Raw genomic sequence first — 14038 nt, 5'->3', positions numbered from 1 at the left:
AATCAAAACTAATCTGGAAAAAATAGTTTTCCAAAATGCATTTTCAGAAATTGTGTTAACATTTGAAAAATCACAAAAATGGTGTGCACATGTGTTTATATGTATCACACACGCATATACAGTATGTACTGTATATATATATGTATATATGCGTTTGTATATGTATATAATGTGTATATATATGTATAATACACATATATATTATATATATATAATGTGTGTGTGTATGTATATATATATATGTACAGTATAGCGAGAGTGTTGGGGGGGAATCCCAAAGTTTTAATGACAAAGAACCAAACATTTTTTTAACCCAAAATTTTAGGCTATGAATTATTTCAATATAGTTTTATGGGATGGAAAACAAATGTTGGCAAATCAATGAGAAATTGTTCCCATGCCTGTCGTTTCCCTTTCGCATACTCACCCATCGGCTGCCGTATATTGGGCCCTGGTGCTGTCCATCACCAGCAAGGGGGCGGGGCATGAACATTGCTCTACACATCGAGGAAAAAAAGAGAAAGTTACCAAAATGGCGGCGTCAACCTGCCCGTCCACTGGAAAACAATAGACGAGCACGAACGGAGCCACAAGCAGCCCTAATACGGGAGAATCACCGTCAACCTGCGGCGACCTCTTAAAAAAAAGAGCTCGCTCCGAGTTGGCTTCGCTCGGGAGCTAACTAACTTGTCAGGCAGGCAGTCCGTCAGTCAGTCTGTCCCCCGAGCAGAGTTACTGAGCTAGTCAAAGAGCTAGCTTTGGCTACACGGGGGGAGGGTGGTAAGGGAGGCGGGCGGCCGCAGGAGGAGGCGACCAGGCGAACAACCGGCCAAGCGGGCGGAGGATCAGCTGTTGCCTCAACAGATGCCGTAGAGAGCACACGGCCCAGCCCCACGTTCACAGTAAGTCCCTTTTGACACACGCGGACAATGTTGTCGTAGCCCCCTAAACGAAAAGGCCACCATTTTGTGCGCCAACCGAGCCGGAAAGGCCTCCGAAGTTGGCGAACAAGTAAGTCCGCTCGAAAGAGTCGCCGAGTGGCTTAGCTCGCGTTAGCTTAGCACCCAGCTAACATCCATCGAGCGACTGAAGTTGCCACCGAGTTAACATGAAATTTCCCCCCTACAACATGCCCCGTGCCCCGTGAGCTCACTCAGGCCAAGGGGCCCGCTTCAATTGCCACTTTTTTTCAGTCGTGCAACTTCTAGCGAGTGGAGGAATGTGCTAGCATGTAAACACAACACAAATGTTGCTAATGCGCTAATTAGTTAGCTTTCTGGCCAACTTGGACGCGGCTTGTCGCTGCTCGTTTCCCCGCAGCTCGGCCTTGCGTCTCGCTCTTCTCCCCGGCCAAGAGGCCGGACGGAAGGACGGACGGCCGGCCGGCCGGCGGTGACAGAAGGCCGTGAGCAATCCCAAAGGTCTCTTCCAATGGAGCCAGCAGCACGGCTGGCATTCTAAGGGTCGAGAGACTGACGGACGGACGGAGAGGGTGTACGGACGCTCCTAGCCACAAAAGCAATAATTATCATAAGCAAGAGCCACAGTCGGCGTTTTATGGACCTAACCTGAGCCAGCAAGCCATTTTTTGTATTGATGATGGCGGATTTTGTTACACCGCGACACAGCGCGGTGATGGAGCGGCTGCGGCGGAGAATCGAGCTCTTCCGGCAGCATCACAACAGCTGCGAGAGACGCTACGAGGCTGCCGCGCTGGAGAGCCTGGAGCTGGAGAGGCAGCAGACCCTTGCCCTGCACCAGCGCTGCCTGCAGGCCAAGGCCAAGAGGTCCAACAAGCACCGGCAGCCCCCGGCCAGCGCCGGGGAGCAGGCTGGGCATAGGGCTCCCGGGGCTGGCGGCGGAGGAGGAGGTGGCGGTGTTGGAGCGACGGGCGCGGAGCTCGGCGACGGCAGCGGAGTCGCCGCCGAGCAAAGCCGAAACAGCACGCTAATTGCAGTGAGTAAAACCCCACCACCACTCAGTGAGATACTGGTTCCTTTTGTTGTAATGTTTTATTTTACTGTTTGATTTTAGAATTATGCTGATTGAAAAAACACTTCTCCTACTGTTGACACTACGACTACTACTTGTATCAAAACACTGCTATGGCTCCAAGTATTAATACCACTAAAAGTTCTACTCCTGTTACTACTACAATTCCTAAATCTATGACTACTTGTACAATTACTGATTACATCATGACTATGACTACTACAACAATATCACTACTACAGCTATAAGTACTACTACAATTGCTACTACTAAAACTATCAATCATATTATGACTACTAAAATTAAGTAAGAAAATTCATTTGAGTATTTTTTTCCAGGACTATTATTGGAACTGTCAGGGGTGCATCCTAACAATATTTTGGTCTTTACTCATTCAAGCCATGAGATGGTTTCGTAATGGGGCTCGGTACATTTTGAGTTACGAGTGCTTGGTTCAACAGAAGCTAGCTCATAACTCAAATGTAGCCTCATGTCACAAAGCCTAAAAATTGACTAATTGGCGGCTCAATACTGGAAAAATCAGCAAGTTGTTGCAGCACTTCACAGGGGACGAACCCGGTGTCTCATCGTATGAACCTGCACTGATTGTCGCTTAGCTCGTTCGCAGCGTACATGTACCTTTTTCTACTTGAGAAGAACAACGTGTGACACGCTACTTGTGACTCTCGAGTGAAAAGAGGGTGACAGTGTCTAGAATAGACTTGCTTTGGAAGATACTTTCTGCAGTCAAGGGTACCTGCTTTTGTATAATAATCGTCATAGGGGTAGGTAGGACATGTTTTATTTACTGCTGCTTCCTTGTTGGTCAGTCAGCGCACTTCAATTGGCTGCATTCCATTCACGTCATAGTTCGTAGAGTCAAATGGCTGAAGAGACATTGGTTTTCCCCACATACCCAAGATTTTAGGTGGTAACTATTCCAGGCCTGAGGATTTCACGGTAACGATCGTTTCCGGTAGCATGTTGTTTCGGTGGGATCATTTGTACGGTACGGTACGGTAAAAATCACTGCGCACTAGTTGACTGTACGCGATAGAATCTCTCCTGTGTGGTCACCGCGATTTCACTGTGCCTGTATGTGTGTTTGTGGTGTGGTGTGTGAGAGTTTTTCTTCTATTCTACTTTCGTTTTGTTTTTATTAAGTGGGTTGGGGGGGCGGAACAGGAAACATTTGCGCATGCGGGTTGCTATTTTTGTCTGCACGCTCAGAAAGCGCGTGGATGATGGATAGAGATGGCGGCGAGAAAAAAAACACACAAAGGTGTATTAGTTACTACATTTAAGAAATGGGAATGCCAGTCAGATTTTTCTTTCGAATCATCCGAAGGAGGGCGTATTACCAACCTGACGTGTGATGCATGCACAAAACACGAAAGAGAAATGCGACGGGCGACACGATAACGGGGCAAGTACTTGAAGTTGGTCATTAGATCTAGAGGCTAATTGCTATGAAAAATATGAAACGGTCTTAATCGTTTAATATTTCAGATTGATAGCCCGGCCTGATTATCCAGACAAATCTACTCTTAACGCATCTCAGTCCACATGATTATCTTCTAGGAAAGTTTTAGAAGATTTAGTGTTCAAAGGCGTTTGACGCCCTTGGCTGGGAAGCGATAAAATGAGAACAAAAATGCACTCATTACCTTTTTTTGGATTTAGCCAAAGTCATTGTACCTTAATGAAAGGGAAAAAAACAGCTCATACTCCAACAAATCCAAATAGCTCCAATTGGAGTCATTATCTGCACCAAAATACTTTACAGAGCTACACATACACTTCTTGTAAAACTGTCTTGAAGCAAAGACTACATTGGCCCATTCCGGCAATGACTTCTGCCTTCTGAAAGGTTTTTCTTTTATGTTGAAAATGACTTTGCTCAACCAAGATACCTTACTATACCATGGCCAAAGGGAGAACCCAGGCTCGTTTTCAGTGCCATAAATACTTGCTCGTGGGGACAATCCCTCGGGGTTCTTTCTACATTATAGGTGGTCCTGGGTCACTACGAGACAGTATGTTAGGCCATCTTAAGTTCACTGCCTCTGGCCTGACAGGGCCACTACAAATTTCATAAACTAACATGTTGCTGCACACATTTTTTTTCCTGTCAGATTTAATCTTAATATACTTACCTGGCGAGTGCCAGTTCTGGCAACCACAACATGCCTCGCCCAAAACCAAAAAGTCACAATGTCAGACGCTGTAAATGCGGCGTGGCAGCAGTTTGCTGCTTTTGTCAGAGTAAAATAAGTATGGAGACATTCTCTGCTTCGCTCTGATCTGACACCGAAAATTCTGATTCGATCACGGCCGATTTGTGTGCAGAGTTAAGCATCCATCACATAGCTGGTGGACCTCGAGATGTAAACAGACACATATCGCCAGATAAAGAGCAGATGAACATCGAGATAGAAACAGCTGGATGCCTGTAACAATGGGTTGAAATGAGATAAACGGCAGACAAAATAAAATGTGACCAGTTCAAGCTTAGCATTCCATCCAAGCGCCATCATGAATATTTGACATTTTTGTGCCAGAATGAAGAGCAAGCATTTAGCAGGAGGCATTCTTTACTCATTGATTCATTTGTACATGTCCTGTTTAAACAATATTCTAATAATCAATTAAACTGTTGGATATTTTCCTGGTGAAATGAATTTTAAAAAAGTTTTGACGTCTCAGCGGCTCGTCAGTATGGCAGTAATCTTAGTTGTTCTTTGCAGATGATAAAGAATAAATGCCTGTGATTATTGTTAAATGGTCTGTCTTAGGGATGCTCTAATCAATCGATCACTGACAATCATCGGTGATTATTTATGAAAGTATCTCTGAATCTGGCACCAGAAACACGTATGATAACATTCACACGCTTAAAACTTCATTAATGAATTTTCTGGGCCACTCAATGCACTCTGCCAAGCCAAGTGGCTCAATCATATAACACGCCTGTGCATTGTTACGGTGTTTTGTTCATCGGCGTAACAAAAAAAAGGGCGGGGTCAAGGATGCTCTGTGACCTCCACCGCAGGCAGAGGGCTAGCATTAGCATCTTGCTTCGTTGTTTTAGTCTGCTGTTAGGTTTACACACACGATGACAAACTATTTGGCACATACTGTAGCTTTGCAGCTCCAGATAGATCCAAATCGATTGATAGATTCAAATAGATAAATGGATTATAGATCAGAACGATAGAGTGGTCCTGACTGATAGCTTGATCGCTACCTTCAGAGATGGGCTGTAAGTTTATAGTCAAATACATCGAAATAAATTTGTCCAGATATAAGAAAACCTTTATTAGTCTCGCAATGGAGAAATTCATATATAGACCAAGACAGAGCTCGAGATCCATCCTGGTTTTTGGATCCAGATCGAAGCGGTAGCATTTGCCTTTAGCTGCAGGTTTACGTGATTAGACGCCGGAGCAGTCAGAGCTATTGTGATAGACAAGCGGACACACTGGCACGTTGTTGTCCCTCTCAGAAGGTCATCTCCATGGCTACCAGGGGTGGAGTCATACCAGAATTTCAAGTTTTGAAACTTCAATCACTCGGTTGTTCAGCTCACTTTGACTCACCAAAAACGCTCTCGCACGCACACACACACACGCACACACTCACATACTCACTTGTTACTGGCCCACTTGTCACATGACTTGATGTTTACAGCTCATGGGGGAAGGTACCGAGTTTGTCACATGCTGTAAAAAATCTGTGGAGACCAGGCTTGGGCAAACTTGTGAAGCATACTATGTACAGGTCGCTTTAAATTATATATATTTTTGTACAATTTAAAAACAAATATTTGAAGTAACCATTTGTATAAAGATAAATTGGCGGCACGGTGAGTCGTGGGTTCACATCCGTCCCCGGCCTTCCTGTGTGGAATTTGCATGTTCTTCCCATGCCTGCGCTGGTTTTCTCCGGATACTGGTTTCCTCCCACATTCCAAAAACCATGCTTGGTTGGTTAATTGATAACTCTAGGTTGTCCGTAGGTGTGATTGTGAGTGTGAATGGTTGTTTGTCTATTAATCGATATTATGAAAATTATTTGTAGTTTTTCTTTATTATGCCTGGACTTCTCAAAGGGAAAGAGTTAACACATCCTTGGCTCCAATGCAAAGTGGGCCAGTGGCATGTGGACCAGAACCAGGGCCATGCCCATTGTCCTGGCTCCGGTCCTGGTCTGTGCAAGCCTCCCGATGGAGGAAGCAGTCCGCCTCGTTTTTATGGTGGGCAAGATAGTGCGCGTGTCCTCAGGTCACTCAGTTTGTACTTCCAACATGCTTGTTTACGTTCAAATATTTTAACTTTAAATGTCTAGAATTTTGATGACATTGGCTCATCATGTTGTAGTAAATGGAACACTTGACAACCATATGCAGAATAATTTTCCATTTTTAGTTGAAGGCCCAATAATGAAAATGACTCGGTGCTGACTCAGCTGTTGCTTTTGCTATTTCTGGATTTTATTTTGGGTTCATGTATATTTCCAAACTCAGCGTTTCTGTCGCTGTTTATGTCTCATGTTTTCCTACGCTTGGGATACAGTACCCCACCCCCTCCCCTCATGGCTTACCATCCCATCCCCCGTAAAAATTGAAATCTGCGAGAAGGGAATATTTTTTAAAACATTCATGGCACTTAATTCTGTCTATGTTTTTTTAACACACTTAAAACAATCCTAATACATTTAAAGGCATTGAATATATTGAGAGCATTGAGTATTGTACAAACAATGTTTACAGTAAATAAGTCAAAACATTTTTTGCTAACAGAGTAAACTCATCTGTTTTTCAGTGGGGAATTTTAAAACGTTTTTTTCCATCTGATTCATCGGTTAATCACAAATAATTAACAGAAGTCAATTACTAAAATCATTTACTTCCTTCCCAAGTCATTAATCTCTGTAGAAATTCTTTTCATTTTTTTGTTTTACTGCAAATCATGTTATTTTTCTGGACTGAACACTTGGCAGACAAAAAAAAAACAATTCGGCCGACTGAAATGGATTCAGAGCATTTTGATTCATTTCAATGGCAGAAATTAATTTGATTGGAAGTCCTTCATGTGTTTCATGGGCCCCATTTTTGGTTTGCGTTGCAGTTGCAGGAAACGGTCAAGAGAAAGCTGGAAAGCGCCGGTTCGCCTTTGGGCCGCGAGCAAGTCAACGGCTTTTCGGACGGCTTCCCGCACAACAAGAAGGCCTGCATGGATGCCGCCGCCAAGGCCAATGGCTCTCCCATGGACTCCAAGTTGGGTCTGGGCGACGCACTGGCCTCCAACGGCACCCACGGGCCCGCCATCGAGTTGGCAGCAGATGGCGCCAAGGAGGCGGCGGTGGCCGACTTCCACCGCAAGGAGATGAAGCAGGAGCCCGATGACATTCTGCCCATCATGCCGCCGTCGGCAGGAGGAAACAACAACAACCTCTTCCCGGACCTCAACTTAGACGAGCAGGAGTGGTCAGACCTCATGGAGGAGCTCAACTGTACCGTGCCCTACGAGGACATCCAGGACATCCTCAACGATGGCTTCGAGGACCGCAAAGACCCTCTGGAGATGACGCCCAACCAAGGAAGTGGCGGAGTGGCTGGCAGCCAGTCCTCCCAGAGTCTCCTTCCTCTGGATTTGGGAAGCGTGAAAGCCGAGTTTTCCCCGTCCGCCTTTGAGCAGGACTCTCGCACCGGGTCCCCTCACGTTCGCTCGGCGTCTTCTGGGCCTCCCCCTCCTCCTCACCCCACCAGCTCTCCGGCAGCCACTTCGTCCGCCTCCTCTCTGGCCGCTCCCCCGCCTAGGCAGCACCCGGCGCCCCCCAATCACCTCCTCACCAAAGACCTGTCCCCCGCACAACAGCTTCAGCAACTGGCTGCCCAGCAGCAGCGGGCGCAGCAGCTCCACAGCCAGCTGCAGCACAGACAGACGCCACCCGCCGGGGCCAAGTTCCACAGCCAGGGGGGCCCCCACGCTCACCCCCCGCCCTGGACGCAGATGGCTGCCCCCTCACAGAGCCCGCTGGGGCCGGCGTTTGGTGTGGACAAGCCGGCCACCCCCTCCTTATACCCACAGGACTTCAATTCCAGCACGCAGAAGCAGCGCCTTATGTCTGGCCAGCCCCCCAAGGGCTCGCCCAAGGCAGGGGCCAACAGCTACATGTCAGGGGCCGCCGGCCACCCCGGCTTGCTTAGCCACCCAGCTCAGGGGCCCCCTCTGAACCACGCGCCGGGGGGCCAGGCGGCCATGTTGAACTACAACAACACCAAACCCCTTTCCCACTTTGAGGCTGGGCCCGGTCCGCCTCGGCCCGCCAACAGCCAGAACCAGAACAAGGCCGCCTTGCTCAGCTTGCTCAGACAACAACAGCAGCAGCAGCAGCAAATGAAGCAGAAGAACAACATGAATTTCCGGCAACACCTAACACACTCGCAGGTAACACGCACGCACACAGACAACTTCATGGATGTCTGTCATGGACTTTTGAGGTGCAACAATTCAGTGGTTAATTAACATCTAATCAATAATGAAATTAATTGAGAAATATTTTTGATGATCGATTACTCGTTTAGAGTCCTTGTCGAATTAGATATTTTCCAAATCTTCTGAATTTCTGCCTCTTAATAGGAAACTTCTGGTTTCTGTCCTCCTCCACAAAAGCAGACTCATCCCGGGGGGTTTTTTTGTTTTGTTTTGTTTTTAAAAAAAAAGGCATTTGCAAACATCTTTTAACTTCGAAAAGAATGGTCAACATTTTTTTCTTTTTTTTTCTCTCTCTCTCTGAATGTTTCACACCCAACCAGTAACTGCAGAATCATCAACTGGTTGGTCTACTTAATGGCTTGACTGATATAAAGGGATGTTTTTTAATATAATCGGATTTATGAGAAAAAAATTGATATATTATTTACAAAAATAATTTGTTGCAGATAAGGCTGTCACAAACAAATCATTTTAGAATTGATTAATCAATCAATTATTCTGCTGATTACTTAGGTAACCAAGTAAACCGACAATTTCCCCCCCAGCTTTTATTGAGGCCCTCATGTACTGTTTTAGTTTTATTCTTTCTTTTCTCTCTATCATGGTCATGTACTGTTTTAGTTTTATTCTTTCTTTTCTCTCTATCATGGCCAATTCAAACCCTTGATAACCAAATGTCTTAATTCCTTATTTACTTGATTGAATTGTACAACTTGGCACAATGGGATTCATTCTCGACCCAACAATTGAAAATATCACCTTTTGTGTGTGTTTTCTAGCAGATGATGTTACAATTTTACGACACGTTCTTAGGTTTGGCATTGATTGGCTTACGGAACTCGAATGAATGACCACATTTAGATTTGGCACGGTGGAGTTACTCTGCTCATCATGTGGTCATTAGTAAAACAAAAGGGGACTATTGAGCAAGTATGTCATTTTCTAGCTTGCTTTAAAATGTACAACATTGGGCGAGCAGACTGAAATGTGCAAGTTTAAAAAAAATGAAAAATAAAGTAAGAACTGATCTTATGCAGTAAAGTAAGCAATAAATGTGTGTGTGTTTACAAAAAGTCTGTCCATGGCCCAAAGTGTCCTCAAGGTTAAAAAGAAAAACGCTATGAGCTCATGTTAATGAGCTCATAGCTAACCTTGGCACAGCAGGTGATTGGGCAAGAGTTTGTCCTGCAGGGGGTGCTAGACACTGCCTCCAACCAGCTGCTTGAACGTGACTCATTTATCCATCCATCCGTGCCGGAGCCTTTCCCAGCAGTCAACTCAAGTCAAAGTCCATTGGGGGTTTATTTTGCTCTACTTCTTGCAGGCCCCAACTGACACAGACAACACTCAGAATCTGTGCGTGTGTGTGTTTAGAAACATGTCATTAGGTAGGGCCGGGCAAAATGACTGAAAAGTACATCACGATACAAGTATTTCATATTGGCCGATGTATACATCTCTCTCTCTCTCTCTCTCTCTCTCTCTCTCTCTCTCTCTCTCTCTCTCTCTCTCTCTCTCTCTCTCTCTCTCATATTTTACTGATTTTGACGGCGGTCTGACATGACTCACATGATCGTCATTAAAAAGTACAATATTTGGTTCATAAAAAGTAATTGTGAAAATACATGATAATACATGGATTAGAACCAAATTGCTTAGCTGTGGCCATACTTTTTCTTTTTTTTTTGGTCCATATGTGGACGTCACACTCTGTTTGTATCTTTGTAGCAGGACCAGAACTCGTACCCGGCGCCTCCGCACGGGCCCAATCCCGCTAGCACCCTGACGTCCGCGCCGGGCGGTAGCGGAATGGCGGCCCCGCCCGGGCCCAACGCCATGGCGAATAACCACAGCAATACGGCCTACCTCAGCAGCCAGGCGGCGGCACTCAAGCAACAACAGCAACAGCAGATTCTGGACCAGCAAAAGCAGCAGTACCTGCAGAGACAGCAGATGATGGCTGAACAGGTCACTTTCCACTCCATCCATCCATCCATTTTCCAATCCGCTTTATCCTCATAAGGGTCGCAGGGCATGCTGGACCCTATCCCAGCTGTCTTCGGGCAGTAGGTGGGGTACACCCTGAACCAGTTGCCAGCAATGCAGACATATACGAACAACTATTCATACTCACTCACACACAATTTAGACTGTTCAATCAGCTTGCCATGCATGTTTTTGGGAATGTGGGAGGAAACCGGAGTACCCGGAGAAAACCCACGCAGGCACGGGGAGAACATGCAAACTCCACACAGGAAGGCCGGACCCGAACCCACGACCTCGGCACTGTGAGGTCAACGCACTAACCATTTGACCACCGGGCTGCCCCCTTTCCACTACATTCCTTCCAAAAAGGCTCGTGGGCCTCCATGTTGCTGACGCTCAGAAGCGTTGCACGATTTCTCATGGGACCAAGGTTTATGATAGTTAACAAAAACCAACAAAATAGCTCAAAGTAAAATTGAAAAATAAATAAAACAAAAAAAATTAACAAGCTACATTGTACATTTATAAAGCTACCAAAAAAAAACAATTTAGACCTTGTTAATGTTAGACGTCTTAATTATTGACCCGTATGCGACTTCCTCTTTTCTCCAACCACACGCTCGCCGGTGACAAACTCTGTTGTTCATGTTGCGCCGTGCAGGAGAAACAACGTCAGCAGGACCAGCAGCTCCAGAGACACCTGACCAGACCACCCCCTCAGTACCAGGACCAGCCCGGACAGAATGCCAATCAGAACGCTTTTGCCCAGGCCCCCGTCAGCCAGTTTACAGGTCAGAAAATCATCAATATGTGCTCCATCACTGAACAGGCTTTTTTCAATCCACTCCAAATGTATTTATTTCTACAGCACACATTTTCCCTCTTTCTTCCAAAATCTGTTTGATATTTTCACTGCCAGCTCTACCAAATTTAAAAAAAAAAAAAAGAGAGAGAGAGAGAGAGACACGCAGATGCAGGAAGGACAAATATTAAAATTTTTTTGGGGAGTATGCTTAGAAACAACAACGCAGTTGTTCACAAAGAGTAATAATATCAACTTACAGTATGAGCACTACTTTCAGCCTTCCTGGTGTTCTTCACACATCTCCAAAGCATATTTGCAAATATAGATTTTTCTTGCAGTGGCATGCAAATGAGCCAGTGCGCTCATTTGCGTACAACACGGCTGTTTCGTCATTGACGTCAATATCACTTCTCCTTTTTTTTTTTCTTCTTTTTAAGTCACAATGTTAACTGCACGGACTTGAGAGACGTCACTAAAATATTACACCTCGATGTCAAGTCAATTATGAACATCAGTTATGAGTTGGGCTCATATACACAAATGCAAGTAAATATGTTAAATCACAGGGTCAATGAAATGTTTAAAAAAATACAAAATGCGTTAAAACAAAAAGCATGGCACGTGATGGGAAATTGGTGCTGATCACGTCGCTTTCAGCTGATAGGAAAAAAATCATGTTTTTAATGTTCCCAAGTTTTAAAGGTTGCAAATCAAAAGCTGTGCTATGCAGTTATTGATAATGTAGTGCGACAAAAACATCAACCCTACGATGTTACTCTTCTCTTATTTCGGTTATTCTCGTTTGTGAGCTATTGAGTTAGTGTTGTTGCTATATGAATTTCACATCCCATACGCTTTGCTATGTCTTCCTTGTGCCTCATATTCCAGGTGTTTAAGGCAACTGTTAGTCATGAAACAATTAGATGTTGTTCTTGCGATTATGATAGGAATTTCAAATCGGGACGTTTTCATGCTTTTGTTGCGACTAACGCGTGTCATTCTTTGTCCGCCCTCAGCTTCGTCTCAGTCACTGGCCAGCGTGTCTTCCATGGGAGGCCCCGCACCCCCCAGCCAGCGCATGTTTCCTCATCCACAAGGCATGATGGGACTCAACATGGCCTCCGGTGCCATGTCGGCGGCCGGCGCGGCTCCACCGCCAACAGTTAGCCAGGTGGACCTTGGGCTGACCTCCTGCGGAGGCGGAGCTGGTGTGGATGTCCAGCAGGTGCTGTACAACAACATGACCCTTCACCCAAGCGGTGGGCATGGCAGCGGCGGGCATGCGCCCCAACAGCGCCAGCCCCTGTACAGGCACACCCTGTTGTCCCAGCAGCACCTCAGCAAACAGTCCAACGCCGCCGCCATGTTGAAGCAGCAGCAGATGGCCACCGCCCGCATGCCCGCCAACATGCAGGCCGCTCAGAACGCAGTTTGGCAGCAACCAACGCCACCCGCTAGCGCCGGCCTTCCTCCCAACGCCTTCACCAACGCCACCAACGCCTTCCACATGCAGCAGCAGCAACCTCGCATACCCAAGATGGCCGCTACCGCTTTTAACACCAACCCCACCGGGCGGCCTGTGGCGGGCATGATGCAGAGCGCCCAACAGAGGGCGCCACCCAACCCACAAAACCTGGGCCCGCCCCAGACTCAACAGCAAGCCACTCAGAACCACCCGACCAATCAGAGCGTTCTCCCCGACCTCGTGGCATTTGGGGCGACGGCCAGTGGCGGGCGGCAAGGCCTGGCATGTAACCAAGGTTACCAGGTCAGCAGGACGGCCAATCAGCAGCAGCTCTCCTTCGGCTACAACGCCACTGCCGGGAGCTTCGCCGCCGAGAGTGACTTGGTGGAGTCACTGCTCAAGGGGCAGAGCGCTCACGAGTGGATGGCTGACCTTGACGAGCTGCTCGCCTCTCACCAGTAGACGCCGACACGCTTTCCGTCGCCACCAACTTGGAGCGACCCGCCCGCATCTTGTCTCGAGTCCCGGGTATTAGTTGTCACCATGTCACGCATTTTATTTGACATCACATGTTATCAAATGTTCCACGAATCGTCAGATGGCACATCGCACATGTGCCCCCAAGCAGTGTGATGTGACACGTCGCGTGATGTTACGATATGTCATGTGACACTTGCCATGCATCATGTGACGTCTGTATCACGTGATGCATCATGTTACACCACCTGGGGCATATGTTGTGCAACACGTCACACATGACATTAACCAGACATGTAACATCAGACAAGTTGTGATGCCACATGACACCATTTGTTCACATGTTTCGTGATGTCAAATGTTACATTACGCGTTACAGTGAATTCTTGAGTTGAGTTTGACGTTGACTTCCCGGTTGCACTCACACAGGTTGGTGGATGCACGGTTCCCTCGGACTGGAATGCGTCGCCATTGGCCGGCGGGCGGAGTTTATGCGCCACCTTGTTCATGTTTAAATGGTTCTAAATCTATTTTTTGTATGTAATGTTGCGATCTGGACATAGATGTTATTTTTATATATGGCAGACCATTTTTGTAAGTATTTTCTACTTTTGATATGTTTGAGTTAAACAAGAGAATTATGTCTTGTAAATATACTACTCCAAAAACACTTCCCGTGTGTGTGTGTGTGTGTGTAATGTGTAAGGATGAATTGCATTATTTGCATGCGTTGCCAATAATTTGACATTAGTGCTGGGGGCCCCGCCCACTTGAGGCCACAGTGTTGGAACCGATCGCCGAGACCGCACACTG

General features: G+C 46.4%; 1 protein-coding gene across 4 annotated transcripts; it reads left to right on the top strand.

Moving 5' to 3' along the window:
• Positions 1-512: 512 nt before the first annotated feature.
• Positions 513-13895, top strand: maml1 (mastermind-like transcriptional coactivator 1). Of its 4 annotated transcripts, none has more exons than XR_015098978.1 (6): positions 513-1956; positions 7122-8444; positions 10221-10460; positions 11140-11269; positions 12300-13276; positions 13655-13895. XR_015098978.1 is itself a non-coding variant. In XM_086101776.1 (6 exons), exons 2-6 carry the CDS (start codon positions 1636-1638, stop codon positions 13208-13210), a joined length of 2925 nt encoding a protein of 974 aa, XP_085957902.1. In that variant the 5' UTR covers positions 513-902; positions 1629-1635; the 3' UTR covers positions 13211-13895. The 4 variants fall into 4 exon arrangements, 3 of the variants coding, with proteins under 3 accessions (XP_085957902.1, XP_085957895.1, XP_085957882.1); XM_086101776.1 differs by having other exon boundaries at positions 513-902; positions 1629-1956; positions 12300-13895; XM_086101769.1 differs by having other exon boundaries at positions 10224-10460; positions 12300-13895.
• The last annotated feature ends 143 nt before the right edge of the window (positions 13896-14038 follow it).

Source organism: Hippocampus guttulatus, chromosome 2 (genome assembly GCF_054856545.1).
Source record: "Hippocampus guttulatus isolate MCC_2025c chromosome 2, RoL_Hgut_1.0, whole genome shotgun sequence".
NCBI lineage: Eukaryota > Metazoa > Chordata > Actinopteri > Syngnathiformes > Syngnathidae > Hippocampus > Hippocampus guttulatus.
Note: the sequence above shows the minus strand (reverse complement) of the source record. Positions and strands in the feature narration are given on the sequence as shown.